Consider the following 21,210-nt stretch of genomic DNA (forward strand, 5'->3'; position numbering starts at 1 on the left):
CACTCATTTCAAATTGTAACCTAATTAGAGAAGAGGGGTGATGCCTTCTTTATTTGCTCACCGTACTTCATTGTTACTTCGATAATTTAATAAAATTTGAAATTTATCCCCATTAACGGAGATAATGGCATCGCCCAAGGCGTTGATCGAGTTGTTCGTGGCGTTGATACACACACGCAACTCCTACCCCCCCCCCCCCCCCCCCCCCCCCCCCCCCCCCCCCCCCCCCCCCCCCCCCCCCCCCCCCCCCCCACACACACACATTAGAGGGCAGCGAGCATTGAAGAGTAAGAGAGAGACGTGAAGTTATAATAAGAGGGGGTGGATGAGGTGATAAGAGGGGTCGATGGTGACTTTTCGCCAGATCTAACAAACTCAGCTACCCATTCATTGCTGAGTAGACAGGGATTCAGAAAAAAATCGACTGCACCCGGGATCGATCTCTGGCCCTTTGCGTATAAAGAGAGTGCTCTATCAACTGAGCTATCGGGGGGTCCCCAAATATTCTATTGGACCTTTTAAAAATACAGACGTTATAACTGGTTTTTTTGGACGGAAGAAACTAATGAAACTCATATTACTTGCTTAGTTAAAACACCAAACGAAATTTTAATATTATTGTATTATTTTAAATGACAACAATGCGATAGAAAGGAGTGGCGACAAGAGATGGACAAAAGAAAACAAAAAATCAGACTTGCAACTTGCTAGGTTCGACACACACACACACACACACACACACACACACACACACACATCTTTAGTAGTCACATACATTTCAAACAATAACCCATTAGAGAAGAGGGGTCATGCCTTCATCATAGATCATTGTCATTGCGATCATTATGGTGTAGTAAATTTTGAAATTTACCCGTATAATGGAATCGTCCAAGGCGTGCGCCTCCTGTTCCCCCCATCTCACACACGAAAGGGCGGTTTGCGGAGTGGAGGGAGGTGGTCGTCTGCCTCTATGGTCGTCTGTGTCGTTTAGTGTATGGCAAAGGGGGGTGGGTGCGATTAATTAAGTGGGATGGGTGGTGATTGGTGGAAGATAGGCAAAGGACCGAGGCAACGAATCGCTGGGGAAGTAGTATGGCGCGAGACCGTTGAAAGGTGATAAGAAGTGAGGACCGCCGGCGGTCTTCCTCTTTGGGACTGGACCACGGTTCACAGCTAAAAGACCGTGGGACCGGTCCTCGGTCCGGTCCTCAGCGCGGCACAAGTTATTGGCCACACGACATTCTTGCCTCCAACGAAGGGAAAGAACTCCGAAATATTCTTTTCTTTCACCTGTGTCTACTTTCATTTTTAGCTTCACAGAATTCTAGTTCGATATCTTGCCGTTCATCCAACCAGTCCCAGTCGTTTCGAGAGAATCTGATTTTGAATTATTTTAAAACAGGTTTGTATATTAAATTGAAATACATAATAACTTGTAACTGCGGTTGCCTCAAAGGTCTTGCATGTTCGTCAATTGTCAATATAATGTGAATAAATCATCTTGAGTTTTTAGAGTTGTGAGTGTGAGCCAGTTCAGTTCTCAGTCTAGAGTCTCGGCTCGGTCAGTCTGTCAGCAAAAGTTGCACTTTGATAAAATTTTCAAACTCAAAACATCTTAAGTTGACCCAATATAAGACAAAAGGGACATGAAATAATATCAATTTGAAACCTTATTCGTTTCTCAGCGTCAAACGGTTCCAGTTCCAGAAGAGTTATTGATATTTTTCTGTTGAAAATATTGGGAAGCCTTAGTTCCTCGTGCTAGCATTTCTTTCAATTAGTATTTTCACCTTGGTTCTTTTGTCATGCGTTTTATATTCAATTTGTCAATATAAGTAGCATTTTAATTAAAAACTCAAGAACAACCTTGATAGATTAGTGAAGTTTAAACTAGACGCCTAATTTAACTTTCAGGCAGTGTCTACGTACACGGTAACCAGGCATTTAGAGTTAGAGCAACCAAATTTCTTTTACAGTTGCCAAAAAAATAAGACAAATTTCTTTTTGTTTTTTGTTTAATGGTTACCGAAAAACAAAGATCAAAGTTTCCATATAAAGAAAGGGCATTTTACTTACTCTTATTCTCCCCATCCTTCCCTACCTTAAATTTGCACCAATGAAGCATGAAGGAGAATGTTATTCATATTTATTTGAAAAATTAAACGTGAAACAAATTTTTATGAATTAAATTTACAACCGTGTTGGGTTTGATAAATCTCAAAGAAAACGACGGGATATGATATTATTTACATTGCCATCACAATGATGCGATAAATTATCATAGTGGGATAAAGCATGGAATTTGAAATAAAAACATTATATTTTATAATATTATTCATAAGCCACTTAAACTTTACGTTGGATGATCTCAAATTTTGGCAGTGTAGATACCCCCACCCCTTTCTTTCTCTTTATAAAAAGTCTTCGTAAATAATTAAAATAAAAACAAAACAAAAAATCCTACAAAGATCAATAAACCAAAATAGAATTTGAGATGTTTAGGTTTTTGACTCACTCTCATATTTGTCAGGTTTACCCTCTGTATTTTCATTCCCCCAAAAATCTGAATATCTCAAATTCTTTTTGGATTATTTATCTTTTTGTTTTTTGTTGTTTTTATTTTGTTGTTTTACCATTTGCTGTTTTTTTTTTTTTTTTTAAGAGAAGAGAGGGGCATGGGGAAGGGGGGAGGGGGGGGGTCAACACTGAACTATTGCTTCCTTACACATTATTTAAATGAACAATCCAACCAAACTGCCATTTCATGATCATCTCTAATCTGATGTAACTTAACTGTTTTAATGCCAATCTATCTCTATGCACGTGTCCGGTATGGGATGGGGGTGTTAGGGGTGGAAGCTGTGTTCAAGAGCCTTAATGATAAAAGTAGTTCATGAACTTCATAGGGGTGATAAGTTGAATTTGTGAGTAAGTATTTTGGCTTCAATTTCTATCGCTATTGTTTGGGATGCAAGATGACCAAGTGGATTAGACATGTGTAGGTTCAGGTTTGAGCCTCACTGTTGGAATCACTATTTTTTATTTGAGAAAGAAATTTCTCTTTTGTTACTTACTTTACAGGACTGCACTGCGGGTGATGCTTGAATTCACTTAGCCTTCTCTTTCTAATTCTTTTTAAATTTTTCGTCACCTCTCTCTTTTTTCTTTTTTATTCTCTCTCAACAGAATATATTGTCTGCTAATGCTACCTGAAAAAATGGATGAAAATAAAGAAGCTCAAGAACAGCGAACATTCTTGCGAGAACGATTCCTCCGAATGCTGGGCTCCATCAGTGGGGCAAATGCAGATGTCAAGATGCATGAGAAAACCAAAGTTAGTTGTAAAATAGGCGTGGCTGACGTAGACTTTCACCATGTTCACGTTAAAGATCTGAGCACTCCTATGGGGGTTATTCCACAGGCTACACTTCGCACTTCGGACATCGTATCTATCTCACTGCCTCAGGTCAACAAGGAGAGGAAAAGCTGATTTTTGGAAAAAAGTTGTAGTAAAACAAAGCAAAACTAAACCAAATAAAAACACTTTTTCATGACGATTCATGTCGACGCGCGCACTTCTGCTGCTGTGTACTAACAAAGATGACTTAGCTATTTGGTGCTATCAAGGCTATATTAAAACCTGTGCTTCTCATTTCAAAGAGTAAAAGCGATCTTTACTGCCGCAATCTGGTTTTATCGCAGGTGTGATTAAAATTTGAATTTATTTTATGGAGGAGATTGATTGTATTTTTCCTGAGCTGCAAAAGTCTCGTGTTTCAAAATTTTGTTCATTTTAACTTAAGTTTTAAAAAGATTATGACTGGTTTATTCAAAGAAGGGGGGCGGATTACAAAAGTTACAGATTATAGTCAGTTTCACTGTGTCTGAAGAAATGTGGAAGGGCCATTTTCTCAAATTATTTTTGGCTGAAACACAGGTGTGTATCATAGATTTTCTTACCATGAATTTGACACAGACTGTTGTAACTGCTCGACTCAGTCACAAAAGCAAAATGCTTCATTTCACACATGATTGTGGTTGATCTGAAAGTATATGGAGCATTTTGCTTGATACTTAATGGTAAGGCTTGAATAATAAGAATGGTATTGATATACAGGCCACTGTGGAGATATAACCACAGCTATCATGAATACATGCCGATCAGCGAAAACTGCAGGCCCTCCAGATTCTGAACGCTTTTTAAAAATTATAATTATCTATGTCAGAAAAAGGATCATGTTGATGAATAATGATGATGGTAGGATAATAAATATAATAATGAGGATGATGGCAATAATGATAAGAAGAATTATAATTAATAACAATAATAATAATAATGATGATAATAAGCTTACATACTAATGAAGTGATTTACGATTTATGAAGTCTTAAAGCGCTTTTCACATATTTTTGACATAATGGAATTTTTAAAATGCATGACATTGTATGGTTCTGCAGTGCAATTTTATACACATTTTTGTTTTGTATCAAAACATTGTCATTAATCCTCACAAACTGGAAGGCACCTAATCCAGCTGGGTGGGTTCTTTTTGACCTCCCATGGTGGGCAGAGAGGTCACAGTATCTTTTATCCACTCTTAATCTGTTTTCCCTTTCCATAATGATCTAGGTTTTGTCTCTGGTTCTGGCCAGGATCCTTAGCTGAGAGGGAGGCTGTTAAATATGCAGTTCCTTTTTAAATTTTTTTTTGAGATATTTCTTTCGTTGCGACAGCTCAGTTGGTAGAGCGCTTGCTTCAAATGCAAAGGGACTGAGGTCGACTCCGGACGAAGATGAGATATTTTTTTTCAACCCTGTCTTACCAGCAGTGGTTGGATAGACTGGTCTGTTAGATAAATGGAAAGTACTTTGTAATAGACTAGCATCCTATCCAAAGGGTAGCAAGCAATCACTATTGTCCATTTCTTGCTATAGAAATAGAAACTGGGATTACTCCAGTTCCGTTAGCTTAATGGCTCTGAAGGACTACTTTTAAAAAAAATCATCTCTGTTGCTGTTATTGTTTTAAGTTTTGAATATTTTGTATTTTGTAAATAGTTGAGTGTACCTTTTGTAATTGTAACGGGATCTTTCGCTTGTGTCTAGATAGGACTTTTAGGTATTTTCAAATTTAATTTAAAAAACACAACAAACAAACTTGAACTTTTACATACCGTAGTGCATGCAAAATCCACTAAACGTAATCAAAGAGCTTTGCAAGGGGTCCTTCGCCAATGGCAACACTTAATATTTAGGACAAGACAACGCTGTTAACGGTCAGATTTTACACCTGAGTTTGGTGAGAGAATGTGAGTAAAGAGCCTTTTGCAAGGATCAATTCAGAGTGGGGCTCAAAACTCAGGGCCTTCCGATCTGAAGGCAAGTGTCATACCACAAGACCACATAGTCGTGCATTGGTAGATGGCTCATGGAATCTTCTGTACCCTATTTGGACTAGTCCCCTTGTCTAACTTCTTCTTTGATGCTTAAAACATCAGATCTACAAGTAATGTTTCCGCTGACTTCTTTTATTGGTGCTGAAATGACCTAAAGGTGCTGAGAGTGTTGTAAAATCCATGGAAAAAAGAATAAACTGAGGATGATTATGATGGTAGTCCATAAGGACTAAAGATGTGTGCCTCATGGCCTCAAAGCATTATGTCTGAATGATTCTGACTCCAGATAATGGTTTTGTAATCCAAAATATGTAACTTGAGTTAAAATTGTATTTTTTAGTTAAGAAATTAGCGAGCTTTCAGAGCTATTAGGCCCATGGAGCCGGAGTTTTTCCCGGTTTCTGTAGCGTGGAATGGACAATTGCAATTTCTTGCTATCCTTTGTCTAGGACACTAGTCTATCGCAAAGTAGTACTTTCCACCAGATCTAACAGACCCAGCTATCCATAATGCTGGGTTGACAGGGAGGTCAGAAAAACATATTGATACACCCAGGGATCGATCCTGGTCCCTTTGTTTGTGAAGCGGGTGCTCTACCAACTGAGCTATTGGGACCCCCACTGTTTTGAGGTGATGGTCAGATATTCTGTATTGGAAAGCGTCAATTCCTTGTAACATCAATGCGATCAATCAATACTGTATCATGTCGGGACTAAAATTGATGATGCTTAGCATTGAATTTCAAATTATATAATATGTACTTTAACAGTTTTACTTGTGAAATAAAATGTTAGCTTCCTCATATTTGTTTCTCTTTATGTCAATAAAAATATATAATAATTATATGTCATGATCTTGGGTTTGCTTTTACGATTTTTACCTTCCTTTATGACCCCCCCCCCCCCCCAAAAAAAAAAAAAATTCTCTCTCTCTCTCTCTCTCTCTCTCTCTCTCTCTCTCTCTCTCTCTCTCTCTCTCTCTCTCTCTCTCTCTCTCTCTCTCTCTCTCTCTCTCTCCTCTCTCTCTCCCTCTCTCTCGGTGGGGTCTTTTGACCTCCCATGGTGGGCAGGTGGTCACTTTCTGTGTCTTCTATCCCCGTATATATGTTTTCCGAGCTGCGTTCTGTCTTTGTCTTGGAATCGGATGGCTTGGTTTTGTCCTGGCCCTTGCCAGAGTCCTTAGCCGAGAAGAAAACAGTCAAATGTTTAGTATTAGTATTAGTTTTGGGAATTTATTTTTCCTTCTAAATTGTAAATCTGTTGTGTGTTGTTATATTTTCTTTTTGGAGTATTCTGTAAACATCTGAGTCCTGAGTGTTATATTCATCTTGGTGGGATCCTGTGCTGGTGTCTGAATGAGACTTTCAGGTGATCTCAAAATAAGTACACACTGATAATGTACTCATGGAATCTACATCTGTTCCCTTTGTGAACCAACCCCTTTTACGTGTATAATTCTTTTTCTTGGGTGCCTTTATTTGTAATTCTAATTTTTTAAATCCCATATTCTTCCTTTTTACTAGCGCTGAAATTACCGAAATGTGTGGCAAGCGCGTAAAACCGTGGCCTTCGTAAAGTTATGGCCTGATACTGACCAAAAAATGACGCCAAAATGCCAGTCTTTTGCCACAAAAGAAAACAAATCGTGAGTTGTATTCAATCGTTCAACCAATGAAATAACGTGTTTCCATGAGCTCTACTAACGACAACTCACTAGGCGGTGCAAAAACCAAATAATGACGTCAAACTGCCAGTCCTTTTGGATTTTAGTATCAGTCTGTAACATAACGATGGCTACGGATAAAACACTTAATAACAATCTCTCTCTCTCTCTCTCTCTCTCTCTCTCTCTCTCTCTCTCTCTCTCTCTCACTCTCTCTCTCTCTCCGCCGTCTCTCTCTCTCTCTTTCCCCCCCCCCCCCACTGGTGTACACCTCCCTGAGTCCCAGGTTCACTCCCCAGTGTTGCCTACTTCCCCATAACTTTGTCGGATATTGTCAGGTTTCGGCGGGTTTCGTAAAAAAGACCAAGGAATTTACCCAATGGAAACCGTACGGTGCTCTTATCCAATAAGTTATTGGCTAACCAACCAGCGGCCTCGATGAGAAAAATATCCGCCATTGAGACGTTGGCTGGGAATCGCGTTACTTTAGTAAACAAGCGCTGATCGGCCGTTCATGAAAACAAGTTGCTGCTCGCTCATTTAACTCAAAATTATTCAAAAGGATCTCTCTAAAATGATACATATAAATGTGACTTCTTAAGGTTTTCTTCACGGTCAAAACCACACAACATTCTATTTATGATTACGTCCGAGGCAAAATGGATTATTGACAGGTCGACCGAGAGTTGAACTCGTGAGACGACAAACATCAATGCGAAGTATAGCGAGAGTCAAGCTATTGTTTGTCTTGTCCTGTTATATAGATAGTATGCAGATGATGTCACTCAGGCCTTTGTTATTGTTTTTGCCATCCGCGTTTGTGAGTTGTTCTCACTAAACTGTATTAACCAGACTATAAAAGTTCATGGTTACACAGAGTTTGTGTGTTGGTCCGTTATACTTCCGGATGGCAATGTTGTGAACTCCTTGGCCAAGCGCATTCTATCTATTAGATCTATCTATAGATAGAATGCGCTTGGCCAAGGAGTTCACAACATTCCCATCCGGAAGTATAACGGACCAACACACAAACTCGGTGTAACCATGAACTTTTATAGTCTTGTTAATACAGTTTAGTGAGAACAACTCACAAACGCGGATGGCAAAAAACAATAAGAAAGGCCCGAGTGACGTCATCTACATACTATCTATATAGAGAAAGGGATAAATAGTATAGCCTCGTGTGTGAGTGGTTGCGTGTCATAGTCATGTTTTTAAATTGTTTCTGTTGTTTATGTGTGTAGTGATGACTCTCTCACACTTAATTTCAATGCCGAAAGAGGAATTCCCGCACACAAGAAAGGGGAATTGGGGTGGTATTTGGCATACATATTGTATAGTAAAAGTATCAAGTTCTAAATAGATAACTGATTGGAATTATATTATGATATATAAACACAATGCCAAATACAATTCCGAAGTTTCCTTATTTCAAATGAATTAAAGCTCCAAAACCTAATGGTAGTGATTATAGTACTGGTGTTAGTGAGGTGATGTGGTGTTGGTGTTGGTGGTGGTTGTAGTTGTAGTAGTAATAGTGATGATGATGTGGTGGTGGTGATGATTGTAGTTGTAGTAGTAGTGGTAGTGATGATGATGATGTGGTGGTGGTTGTAGTTGTAGTAGTAGTGGTAATAATAATGATATGGTAGTGGTGGTGGTTGTAGTAGTAGTGGTCGTGATGATGATGTGGTGGTGGTGTTTGTAGTAGTAGTGGTAATGATGCGGCTATGTGGTCTAGTAGTATGACACTCGCTTTCGGATCGGAAGGTCCTGGGTTCGAGCCTCGCGCTCGGCGCATAGTTGAGTCCTTGGAAAAGGCTCTTTACTCACATTCTCTCACCGTACTCAGGTGTAAAATGAGTACCTGGCCGTTAACAGAGTTGTGTTTGTCCGAAAAATTGTAATATCGCCTAACAGGCGTCATGTCCCGTCCTACATGTTAAATGTTGACCAGGGACCCCTTGTAAAGCGCTTTGAGCACATTTAGTAGATATTGCACTATATAAAGCTCAATTAAAAAAAAAAAATATTTCAATGATGATGATATGGTGGTGGTGGTTGCAGTAGTAGTAGTGGTAGTGATGATAATGTGGTGGTGGTTGTAGTTGTAGTAGTAGTGATAGTGATGATGATGTGGTGGTAGTTGTAGTAGTAGTGGAAGTGATGACGATGTGGTTTGGTGGTTGTAGTAGTAGTGGTAATGGTAATGATATGGTGGTGGTTGTAGTAGTAGTGGTCGTGATGACGATGTGTTTGTGGTGGTTGTAGTAGTAGTGGTAGTGATGATTATGTGCTGGTGGTGGTGCAGTAGTGGTAGTGATAATGATGTGGTGCTGGTGGTTGTGGTAGTAGTGGTAGTAATGCTATTGTGGTGGTGGTTGTAGTAGTTGAGGTAGTGATGATGTGGTGGTGGTTGTAGTAGTAGTGGTGGTGGTGTTTGTGGTAGTAGTGGTAATGATGATGATATGGTGGTGGTGGTTGCAGTAGTAGTGGTAGTGATGACGATGTGGTTGTGGTGATTGTAGTAGTAGTGGTAGTGATAATGATGTGGGGCTGGTGGTTGTTTGTTGTGGTGGTGGTTGTCGTAGTAGATGATGTGGTGGTTGGAAAACACATTACAGGTTATTATAATACATGATTACACACATTCTCTAACTTCATTTTTGACAGCTTCATTGTGCCATAAATATACGCAACAGTTCTGAAACATTTTATTGTGGATTTTGATTTTGTTTGTTGTTTTTCTTGTGTCGTTATGTTGACATAGAGACCGAATGAATGGTAATGACTACATTCTCAGCCAACAATAAAATGGCGCTGAATGCTTTCATTGGTGGACACTTTTTAGGCTTCGTACGTATTCTCATTCGTTTAATTCTATGAAAAAGACACACACATCTTTTGATGGAAATCTAATTAATCGAACATTGCATTTACCGAGTTTTTACCCAGCCTCCAAATTGTTGACATTGACCTCCCTTCACCTTTCGCCTTTCACTTTCTTTCAATTTCAACGGCGTCTGCACGTCTTTCATGTGGCAGGGGAAGTAGGCTAGTTTATGATTCTTTCATCTCACAAAACTTCTAAATAAATGGGAGTGGGACGCACTGATAAGAGGGGAGCTGAGATATGTCTTGAAGTTTCTAGAAAGGAAATTATCTGAGTCTGAGATAGAAAAAGTTTATAAACTCCCCATAACTTTTGCAAACAATCAGTATCTGTCGCCGTCGCACTGCGTGAATATCTGCTCCTGTCATCGTCATCATGTCAAAACTTTTTGAATATTTCAAGATAATTGGTAATCTAAAGGTAATACGGGTTACTAAAATTGAATTATGTTCGGTTTTACTTTTATTTTGTTTTGTAGAAGCGTTTTATTTTTATATTCATCTGCCAGATGTCCTTCGGAAAGCTTCTATCAATTCTATCTAAGGGAAACAACTCAATATTCTTTTTTTTTTAAATTGAGCTTTATATATCTAGCGCAATATCCACTAACTTTGCTCAAAGCGCTTTACAAGGGCTCCCTGGTCAACAGCAACATTTAACATGTAGGACGGGACATGACGCCTCACTGTTAGGCGATATTACAATTTTTATGACAAAGACAATACTGTTACTGTTAACGGCCAGGTGCTCATTTTACACCCAGTACGGTGAGAATGTGAGTAAAGAGCCTTTTCCAAGGACTCAACTTTGCGCCGAGCATGAGGCTCGAACCCAGGACCTTCCGATCCGAAAGTGAGTGTATCAGGGTTGCCAGTTTTTTTCAGGACAACTTGCCAAATATGTGACAACTTGCCAAATGCGTCGAAAACTTGCCAAACCTTTCAAAATAGGGATTTTCGTTACACATACTCATAATAGTGAAATATTACACATGTAAATTCAAGAATAAACAAAATGCAGGCTTACCTGGTGTTGACCATTATGACTTATAAAACACCAAAGAAATATCAAACTCGAAGCCACATTAATTAGACCTAACAGTAACAGTTTCACTTTCAGTTTCAAAACCTGTCAAAGAATTAAGACTGGAACCGGAAAGGCTGAAGCCAGATTTGTGTTTGTTGTAGCCAAATAATAAAATTTATGTGAGAACGAAATCACAAAACGAACATACAAATACTGGGAATTGAAAGGTAAGATTTGACTCGCTCTTTCTTTTTAATTATGTATAATAAAAATACATAAATATTATATTAATTTTCTCTGTCCAAAAAAGTGCAAACTTGCCAACCGATTTGCTTTCCTGCCAACCAAAATCAAAAAGTGCCAAACTGGCAACCCTGGAGTGTATACTAGTAGACCACATAGCCGGACCTCAACTAACTCTAAGAAAAAATAAAACCTAGACGTCTAGTACCTTTAACTAACCCTTATAGGAAAAACAACAGCCTATCACCTACTAAGACTTATAACTAACCCTAGAAAAAAAATCCTCCGACCTCGAGCTGACCCTAATAGACAAAACAAACTAGGACTGCTTGGCACTACCTTTCAATACTTCACAAATCAAAATGGCGGCTGAGAATCAAAACAATGGTCAAATTATAATATTAGGAAATTTTAAACTTTCACAAATCCATTGAGGTTTGTTCTAGTTTTTAAAAATGCTTCTATATGATGACAAATTGAATAAATAAACACTTGACAAAAGATCCACACTGAAAATACAAATTGAAGGATATGCTAGCGCTGGGTGCTTTCGGAAGGTCTCCCATATGTTTATGTTTTGTTGCTGAAGACCGAAGAGAAATGGCTGCCTCTTCAATTTCAATTTCTTGGAACATTCATCTGGAAAATAAATTTGAGTTCTATTTCTCCGAACATTTGGCAAAATAAACATGAAATCTTTTTCTCAAAATCGTGAAAAAATTTTAACTGTATTTCTCCAAACGCTCCGGGAAATAAACTCTTATTTCTTTGAATGCTCAGGGAAATAAAGTTGAAAGTGAACTTAATTAAAATGCTTTGCAAAATAATGCTGAACTCTATATTCCTGAATACTCAGTAAAAAAAAAAGTTATGGTTATACAGGCTCCAATCCGAATGCCGAATAGATTTAACTCTTAAAGATTCAACCCGACAAAAACCGACAACGGCATAATATTCATGGGCGGGGTAGCCAAGACTGGCCTCAGTAAGTAAAATCCAATCGTTGTGAAGGAAATGACAGGTCCTGTCACTGCCGCAGGGTGTTTTCAGCTTTGATTTTTATAAATTTGCCGACAGAAAAGAAAATATGTTTCAGAAATTGCGATTTAAATCCTATTTTATTTGCGGGTGAAAATCATTGACATTGCACTTTGTTTAGTAAAAATCAGTAAAAAATTACGACATTGGTGATGAAAAATGACTTTGAAGACAATTATTGTAAACTTTTAAAAATATTATGAATAATTTATAACTCCCTTATTTGTGGGTCGATTTTCTCATTCGAGATATCAATTTTATTGTAATAAAGAGATAGGAACTTCAGAGTTATTTTTTCTGATGCGAAATTATTACTTTGTAATTTTAGCACCAAGAAAAATAGTCGGTAAATAAATTAACACCTCTTTGATAGACCGCCAGGGTCCGTTCGTGTAGAATTGTGAATCAAGCGTTTCAAAGTCTTCGACCAATCACAGGCTATCTATCCAGCTGGCCGAAACAAAGACGCTTCTCCCCGTCGATGTATTACGCTACTGTTATGCAAGGAATATAACACCTTATTGAGTAGGCATAAAACCTGAAATTTAAAAGTAAAAAATAAAATTCTGAGGAATTTGAAATTCACATTGCTGAAATCAGCTTGAAAAAAGAAGTACATTGGTCTTTGTTTCATAAAAATCGGTTGAAAACCAACTGTTTTACGAATAAATTTGATTTAAAAAATTGCTTTTGTTTATTGTAGCTTTTTTTAGCAACTTTTTTATTTATCGGCCGATTTTCTTGATTTTTATATCATTCTTTATATCTCAAAGAGATGAGATCAGTGATATATTTTGTTTGTTTCAAATGTAACTAGAACATAATTTGGCTTTTTTACCTATCGACCATGCCTGGATAATTTATTCAACAACGTGGCGATGTGACGCAACTATTCCATGGCCGTCTTCCACTGCCTAAACGATGATTCAATTCATTGTTGACGGCTGTTGACACGTGAGCTGCCAGAACGACCAATCGTTGAAGGGTCAAGATGCTCAGTAGCCAATCGTTCTTCGGTCAAAAAGCTTAAGAACTCACGAGAACAAAAGTTTGAAATTTGGTGATGGACGGACCTATGAAATCGTTTCTGGGCGGAGTTTAGCCATGAGTGACCGTAGAAAACGAAAAGGCGACTACAGATATCAAAGAGTAGGCTTATATCATCAAAGGATGTCTACATGATTGACTTGGCTATATAGGGAACTCATTATCTACTCCCCCAAAAAGAATCTAAACACGAGAGGGTTAAGTTTTGGCTAGTTTTTTTATTCTGCTTTATTTATTATTTGTTCAAAGTCAATACACACTCATGACTTAAAATTTCAGGATTGCCAGTACGAAATATTGTGTATTTTAAATAGGACTGTGGTTATTCAGATTCGAGTCTGAATAGTCTCCCATGGCTATTCGGACTCCAATTCCAATGTGCATGCACAATCAACAGAGTATTCAGACTCATTCTGAATAGTCTCCCCTTACAGTATAGTTTGTTTTTTTAAATATTTGAATTATTGATAATTACATAAAATTAATGTAAATCAAAATTACGATTTTAATAACTATCAATGGGCAGTATAATCCCAGACGAGAAAGACAAAATCATATAGATCAGTTGGAAGTCCAGATAGAAATTAAAAAGAAAAGAGTTAAAACTCTTCAAAAGAAACAAAGGTCAGTCAAAGTAGCTGTGGTATAAATTAAAAGCTTTTCGAACAACATAACACGATGTCCAAATAAAATCAGGACAAAGAAAAAACATTTTGATAGTGTGAGACAGGCAACAATCATTCTATAGTCCAAAGTAGGGGTATGCGCTGAGTCAGTGTGATGTGGGCAAAACAGAATTTCTTCTGAACTCTTTTTCTATTTCTTTATGAATTCCACCCTCTGCCTTATGCTCACATTGTGTAGTCCTCCCGTCTGGAGACTATTCAGACGCGAGTCCGAATTGCCACTTTGTTTAAATAGCTGATTTTGTCCAATATGAGAATAATTACGTTACAAGAGTATATCATATGTCAACCCTTCAATCTCAAGAATAAACTCAAACTCTCAGGGGAGACCACAAGACTAAGTTTTTACCTATTTTAGATCTGAACGATATGAGTTAATTATTATCCAAGAGTAAAATGGAAATATGGAGACGTGAAACTTAGGGATCCTCCCGTGGTGGATTTTCAATGTCAAGTTTATAACCTGGCATTTGAGAATTGATTTTATGTGTTCAAATATAATGGACACCATTTCTGCCCGCTATAACAATCAATTGAACAAATTCACAAAAAGGTTGAGAGAATTTAGTGAGAAAAAATAAATAAAATAAATTTCCCTTTATTCATCCCATAGGGGAAATTTGTCTCTAGAGTCTATTCCAAGGGAAGACGAATAACCCAGGCGTCAGCCACAGTGCAGCGCCGCAAATTGAGCTACGGCGAGGTGACTTGCTCAAGGCCACACAGCACATCAACGGGCGATCAAATTCGGTACCTTTTGGGTACGAAGCAAAGACCTTACCGCTGAGCCACACTGCTTCACCCAACTGAATATTTTTTTTAAGCTGCGAAAATCATGTGTCAAAGTTCAATTGTATTACATATAAACATTATGAACTAGAGACTGTTTAGCGACTTGACACGAACTGACATAAATATGTGTAGTTGCTATTAAAACCCTATTGCCATTTCAGAAGTTTCGTATCTCTATATATCATTTATATCACTCTATTAGTTAGTTTACTTTATACCACTGAAATGAATCTGTCCATAAGATTTTGTTCGATTAATTTTTACAATAAATGATATTAAGAAAATATTATATGGTTATGCCCCTTACTTATATTGGCAAATGAGCACTTGATTTTTCAAGGTCATTGTAAATTATAGGTTTATCACAGTTCTGATTATTCTAAGCAAGATGGTGTATGATGATGGGGTCTAGAATTAAAGATAGAAAATGGGTCCCCGCTGTTATTTCATTTTCTTAGTAAATAATATTGTTCTTAGATAAGGAAATTCTTGTTTTACATGATGGCGATGGATGACCAAAACAAAAGTGTCAAAAGTGAAAGTAAAGAATTAACCCGGAAATCAACTAACAATAATAACTATAACTTGTAGTGATTCATTACAAAAGTGAGGGTATAATCTACCAAGATTTAATCTATATGATGTCTTTCGTTTACTTTCTAGCAAGTGAATAGGACAGGCTGGGTTCATCGTAAAGTAAACAACCCAGAAAGTGTGGCTGAACACATGTATCGAATGGCCATGATGTCTTGGGCCTTGCCCAGCAACACTGACTTAGACAGAGATAAGTAAGTGACATGAAATTTATTTTTAAAATTTTTTTTCCAGGTTTTAACTCACTCAATCCTAGAGATTTTTGCTACTTTTGGAAATTGGAAAAAAAATGTATTAAAAATGAGCATGTAGGCTACATAGTTTTATTCAATTATCATTAACATGAAAAACTAAAAACATTAGCATTGATACTACGCCTATAATTTGTTCCAGAAAAATGTAATAAATAGGCATGGGGTAAAAGTAACCCGGGTTAACTACGGATATAGTCGCTGTTAGGGTTGAGTGAGTTAAACAATTTTTAATTGACTCTTGTTATAGATGTGGAAATCATATTTTTATTGATACAGATTACCTAGTTGAATTTTTATTTTTTTTTTTTTAATTTCAGCAATTTACTGTTTTTTGTTGTTTTGGCAAGTCTGTTTTCTACTCCCATGTAATATAGCACAGGAATAATTTTTTTTTTGACAGAAAAAAATGTACTTTGATAGTGGGAGTGAGCTGGTCAGGTGGATGTGGCATTGCATTGGCACCCAGGGGACCTGGTTACCAATAAAAAAGTCTATCTTTCCTGATCTCATAGGCTTACACAGCCTAAACTCTCCTTGAATTTTATAACTTAATGTTTGTTTTAATGATTGAATTGTAGGTGTATGAAGATAGCCCTGATTCACGACATGGCAGAAAGCCTTGTAGGAGATATTACCCCTTGGTGTGGAATCAGTAAGGAAAACAAGAGCAAAATGGAAAAGGTAAGGATGCTTTACTTTTGTTTATTTATTTATTTTTGTAAAAAAAAAATTCAAATATGATTCCAATAATTTTCAAATATGATTCCAATAATTTTCAAACTGGCACATATTTTGAAAGGGCAAAGGTGAAAGGTGGCAAAGCATTGCAGCCCCACATAGAATAAGGGAAAAGAAAATTATTGAATTATGAAGCTCTCATAATCATAATAGATATAACATAGAATGAAATCTAACAAAGTAGAGGGGTAGAGAAATAAGTGAATAGTGTAAATAGTTGATTGACAGTCATAGCCATAGGCCAAAAACGATAGGCCATGATTGTTTCCTCACAGGATTTTCTTCTGTGTTTTGTATACAAAAGTTCTTGTGTATAACAACCAACAAACTTGTTGAGCTATGGAGGTTGATCATGTTTTTGGGGTTTTTTTTTTTGGGGGGGGGGGGGGGGGGTTTCTTTTAATATCCTCATGTAAATCTTTTATGTTGCTTTCTGTTTTTAAACTCTCCCTACTTCATACGGTCATATGAATAATCATAATTATATAAATTTGCTATCAAATTTTTAGACATGAAATAAGCTTTGATTGGGTACAAAAAAAAATAAAATTGAAAATCCTGACTTATACTACCGTTTCGAGGCATGGGGAGGTGTCACATATATTCCTTGGAACTTTTCTGTCTGTCCCGTGTAGTTCAGCTCCTCAAGGAATGCTGTTGCACTGTATAATATTTGACAAATGGATGGAGTGGTATTGTTGACAATTTGTTTGCATTCTACAGGAAGCTACAGACCATATATGCAAGTTGGTTGGAGAGGAAGTTGGAAAGGAAATGTACAATCTTTGGATGGTGAGTCACAGATTACAATTTTTATATAATAAAATAATACAAAGGGGAGTAATACACAACAGAGTGATGTTTTTATATTGTTTTTTGCACTTTAAACTAAAATCTACTCCTAATCTCGTCTTTCTTAGAAATTCCATTTATTCTTCTGAAAATTTTATATTCACTGACTTTAAATTACAAGGATTTTGTGAGAAACTACATATGGAGTATTAAAGTACAGTTTTTGACCAATATTGAATATTTCGTAACCTCAGAGAAGCCCTTTCAGGGTCCAAAAATCTGATAAAGGTCAAAACTGTATATGATTTTAAAAATTGAATTTTAAAATATATGAATGTTTACTCAAGCAATTCCAGGGTACTCGATTACAGAGAGATGGTATCCTAATTGACTTTTTAACTGTCATTATTGGGTATTAAATAATTAATTATGCCTTTTAAACCACAAAATCATAAGATATCGTTGCCAAAGCATTCCCCGAAGGAATATAGATAACTCATCAAACAAGATGTCTGATGTCAACAGGAATCACCCATGTTGTCCAAATGAGCAAATTGGGGGTTAATAATCTTGCTCAAGAAAAAAAACCGAAAGTGCCTGAAGTGGGGCTCGAACCTGGGTCCTTCTGGGTCACAGTGCAATGTCTTAACCACTCAGCCACTTCGCTTCCTATTGGATATTGACCAGCAATATTGTATATCTATTACTATTACTTTCTTCTTATTGGGATTTACTTCTCTGATTGTATCAGAAGCAACACTTTAAATTCAACACCTCACGCTTCCTCATTTTTCCTTTTATCCCTGCTTCTGATTTTAAAATTCCCAAAATTCCTACATTGGCAGGTCTGTGTAAATGAGACAAAATAATGGGAGTGACCTATATTCATGTTTTTGTCCAAAGTAGTCATCGATCACATGATTTGTTGCTGTGCAACGATTGGACATTTCTCAATAAATGTAAACACACTGCTTTGTATATGAAAGTTGTAAACATACCCATTAGCCATGCTGAGCAAAATAACCAATTGTGACGTTGGATATCTATAAAAGTTTGAACGCTTTTCAATATTGGTAATTTTGAGCACACTTTGCTACGTGACCAATGACCTCGAGCGCATGGAAAGGTAATATTATGGATCATCCCCATTGAGTGATAAAGACCTACAGAGCAGCCATGTAGCATTATGAATAAATTTTGTGGCAACAAAATTTGTGAAAGTTTTTTCTAGATCTGTAATGGATCTGGAACCGAATTTAATTATACTCCAATATAATACAGCTGAGGGCAACAATTCATATAGAGAATGATTTTTGGGGGAGTCATACCTTTTTTCACTTTTCATATTCAGATTCAGATCTTTCAAAAAAGAGGATACTGTAATAATAATCATTTACTTACTATTTATGCCCTTTCTGCCACAACATCATAAGATCTCGTCACCTAGGCATTCCACGGAGGAATAAAGATAATTCATCAAACAAAATGTCTGATGTCAACAGGAATCACCCATGTTGTCCAAGTGAGCAATTTGGGGGTTAATAATCTTGCTCAAGGAAAAAAAAACGAAAGTGCCTGAAGCGGGGCTCGAACCCGTGACCTTCCAGGTCACAGTGCAATGCCTTAACCACTCTGCCACTTCCCCCCCCAATAACTGATCATTATAGATTTGCAATATTGTTTATTGTTATTCTGTATTTTCATAGGAATACGAAACTCAGTCAAGTCCAGAAGCACAGTTTGTCAAAGACCTAGACAAGTTTGAGATGTTGGTCCAGGCATTCGAGTATGAACAGCGAGACAACAAACCTGGAAGTCTTCAAAGCTTTTATGATAGGGCCAAATGTAGGTGCTCACTAGATATACTTATATCACTAATGTAATATTGAATATAGAGGTGGTAGAAAGGGGTGGGGGGGGGGGGGCATAAAAGACAGAATCACCAATTTAGTAATGGATTGAGAAGGGGTGAGGGATATATAATTATATATCATCAATTTAATAATGAATAGTGGCGGGGGGGTGGGGGGCAATATGTAACATTATATCACCAATTTAATAATGAATAGAGTGGGGGGAAGCATCTTAGATTATCGATGATTTAGTAATGAATGAGGGTGGTATTATGTCGGGATGACTCGGGTGCAAAGAATAGAATTTATTGACAAAAACATGAAACTTGGGGTTTGTTTCGATTTGTTATCTTAGGGAATGAAGACAATTTCTCACAATGCAAAAGCTCAAAAATTGGTATTTACTATCAATTTAATTTTAAAGTCAGTAATCGGGGTCCGATTCATCCCGACATAATTCCGTTTCAAGACGAAGGGTCACATATATATCACTAATTTAAGGGGGGAGGGCACATAAGACTATCACTATCAGCGATTTAGTAATGAATGGAGAGTGGGGGGGGGGGGGTATATAAACTATATACTACCGACTTAATGATGAATAGAGAGGAGAGGGGGGGGGGGGGGGGGGGGGGGTTTATATACATGGGTCTCAAATTTTCCGCTATTTCAAGTCCTTGCTATTTTCTACCGCTGGGTTCCAGGTCCTCAATTGTGTCTATACATCTTCAAAAATCATTGTTACGTCTAGTTGCAAGGGTCAAATCCATGTTTGTTAGTTCTTTACTAAGTGTTTCTATCGTATGATTTTTTGCTTTAATAATTATATATTTTATCAGTATTGTCAATAACAGGAGCAAAATTGCTTCACATTTCAATGACTACATTAGTCTACAAAATTGTTTGTTTTTTGTTTTTTTTTGGGGGTGAGGGGGGGTGTTCAACTTTACATTGTCATTTGGATATATTTTTTCAACGATTATAAAAAGATGTTTGAAAATTGTAAATGATACGTAACAGGCTGGTTGAGATTATGTAATTTAGCCTCAAATTAGATAAGATGAGATTTTCTCAAATTTCACACAATTTATGTTTTTTTCAGTAAAATACAAATTTTCTACAGACCTCGTCCAAGGTTGGTGTGATGATCTGATTGAGAAAAGGGCAGCAACTCTAAAAGATAAAAGTGATTCTGATTCTACGTCCTCAGAGCAATCTTCTATTGTTGAGCAAAGAAACCAAGCCGTTATAGCATTACCTTCAAAGAGAGACGGAGAGGAGAAGAGAGAATTATAGGTCAAGCCAAAGCGATAAGACAGATGAAAGGAACTGGTGATTACAAAAAATCTGTATGATGGCAGTGTAGTGTAGTGTACGTCATGTATGTTTGTTTGTATGTGGCTCATTCTGTAGTGGTTTATTTGTGAACTTGGTTGGGTTCTAGTAAAAGATAATGTTGATAAATGGGTGAAGATCATGATGACTTTCCCCCTCCCCCCTTCGATGACAATATACACTCAGTAACAGAAGTAACAACACAGTGACAGGAGTCTGTTGTTCAAGGGACATAACTCAATAATATGCTAGATAAGACCAAAGCGATAATTACACAGGGTTGTTTCTCGAACATATATTAACTGGACTTTCCTACACATTCCACCCTGAATTTCAGATTTCATGTTTTTTACCCGAATTCAAAATAAGGTGATTATTCCAAAACTGACTCCAACATTGAGGCCAAATCTGGATCCACCCTGAGAGGAAGCGTTATATGATTGAGACCATGAGTATTAAGGACATCTCTGACGTAGAGATAGTAATTACAACGATAATGTCTTATCAACTGAACTTCATTTGTAATGTTAAAGAAATTAATTATCCCGAAACAAGAAGCACGGAAGCGGAATATCTGGATTATTTTAGAGATAGAGTCCTATTTATCTCAATTGCTTTCCCCCCAAAAAAAAAATAATAATAATTTTGTCTAACAATAACTCACTTTCATTTGCATATTCTGTCGACTTTTTTGAAGATATATAATAGATAGATATCACTTTAAGCACATTAGTACATCATTTTATCCAGCGAAATATGTCATCTATGGAGTCATAGAAATAGATAAATAATTGCATCCAAAAATCTGGGTGGGGTTCCTGACCTCCCATAGTGGGCAGGGAGGTACTTACTGTGTCTTTA

The 21,210-nt window shown here is 37.1% G+C and overlaps 2 protein-coding genes across 2 annotated transcripts; both read left to right on the forward strand.

The window, feature by feature from the left end:
- The first annotated feature begins 1,282 nt into the window (after window positions 1-1,282).
- LOC144957277 (gem-associated protein 7-like) lies at window positions 1,283-6,241 on the forward strand. Its single transcript, XM_078888374.1, has 2 exons — window positions 1,283-1,402; window positions 3,187-6,241. Exon 2 carries the CDS (start codon window positions 3,203-3,205, stop codon window positions 3,488-3,490), a length of 288 nt encoding a protein of 95 aa, XP_078744500.1. The 5' UTR covers window positions 1,283-1,402; window positions 3,187-3,202; the 3' UTR covers window positions 3,491-6,241.
- A 3,766-nt stretch (window positions 6,242-10,007) lies between these two features.
- Window positions 10,008-20,983, forward strand: LOC144957322 (5'-deoxynucleotidase HDDC2-like). The gene is made up of 6 exons (XM_078888462.1): window positions 10,008-10,371; window positions 15,447-15,571; window positions 16,210-16,312; window positions 17,093-17,161; window positions 18,868-19,006; window positions 20,117-20,983. Exons 1-6 carry the CDS (start codon window positions 10,327-10,329, stop codon window positions 20,308-20,310), a joined length of 675 nt encoding a protein of 224 aa, XP_078744588.1. The 5' UTR covers window positions 10,008-10,326; the 3' UTR covers window positions 20,311-20,983.
- Window positions 20,984-21,210: the final 227 nt, after the last annotated feature.

The sequence above is a fragment of the Berghia stephanieae genome, chromosome 11 (assembly GCF_034508935.2).
Source record: "Berghia stephanieae isolate SIO BIC M18660-M18661 chromosome 11, UCSD_Bste_1.3, whole genome shotgun sequence".
Lineage (NCBI taxonomy): Eukaryota > Metazoa > Mollusca > Gastropoda > Nudibranchia > Aeolidiidae > Berghia > Berghia stephanieae.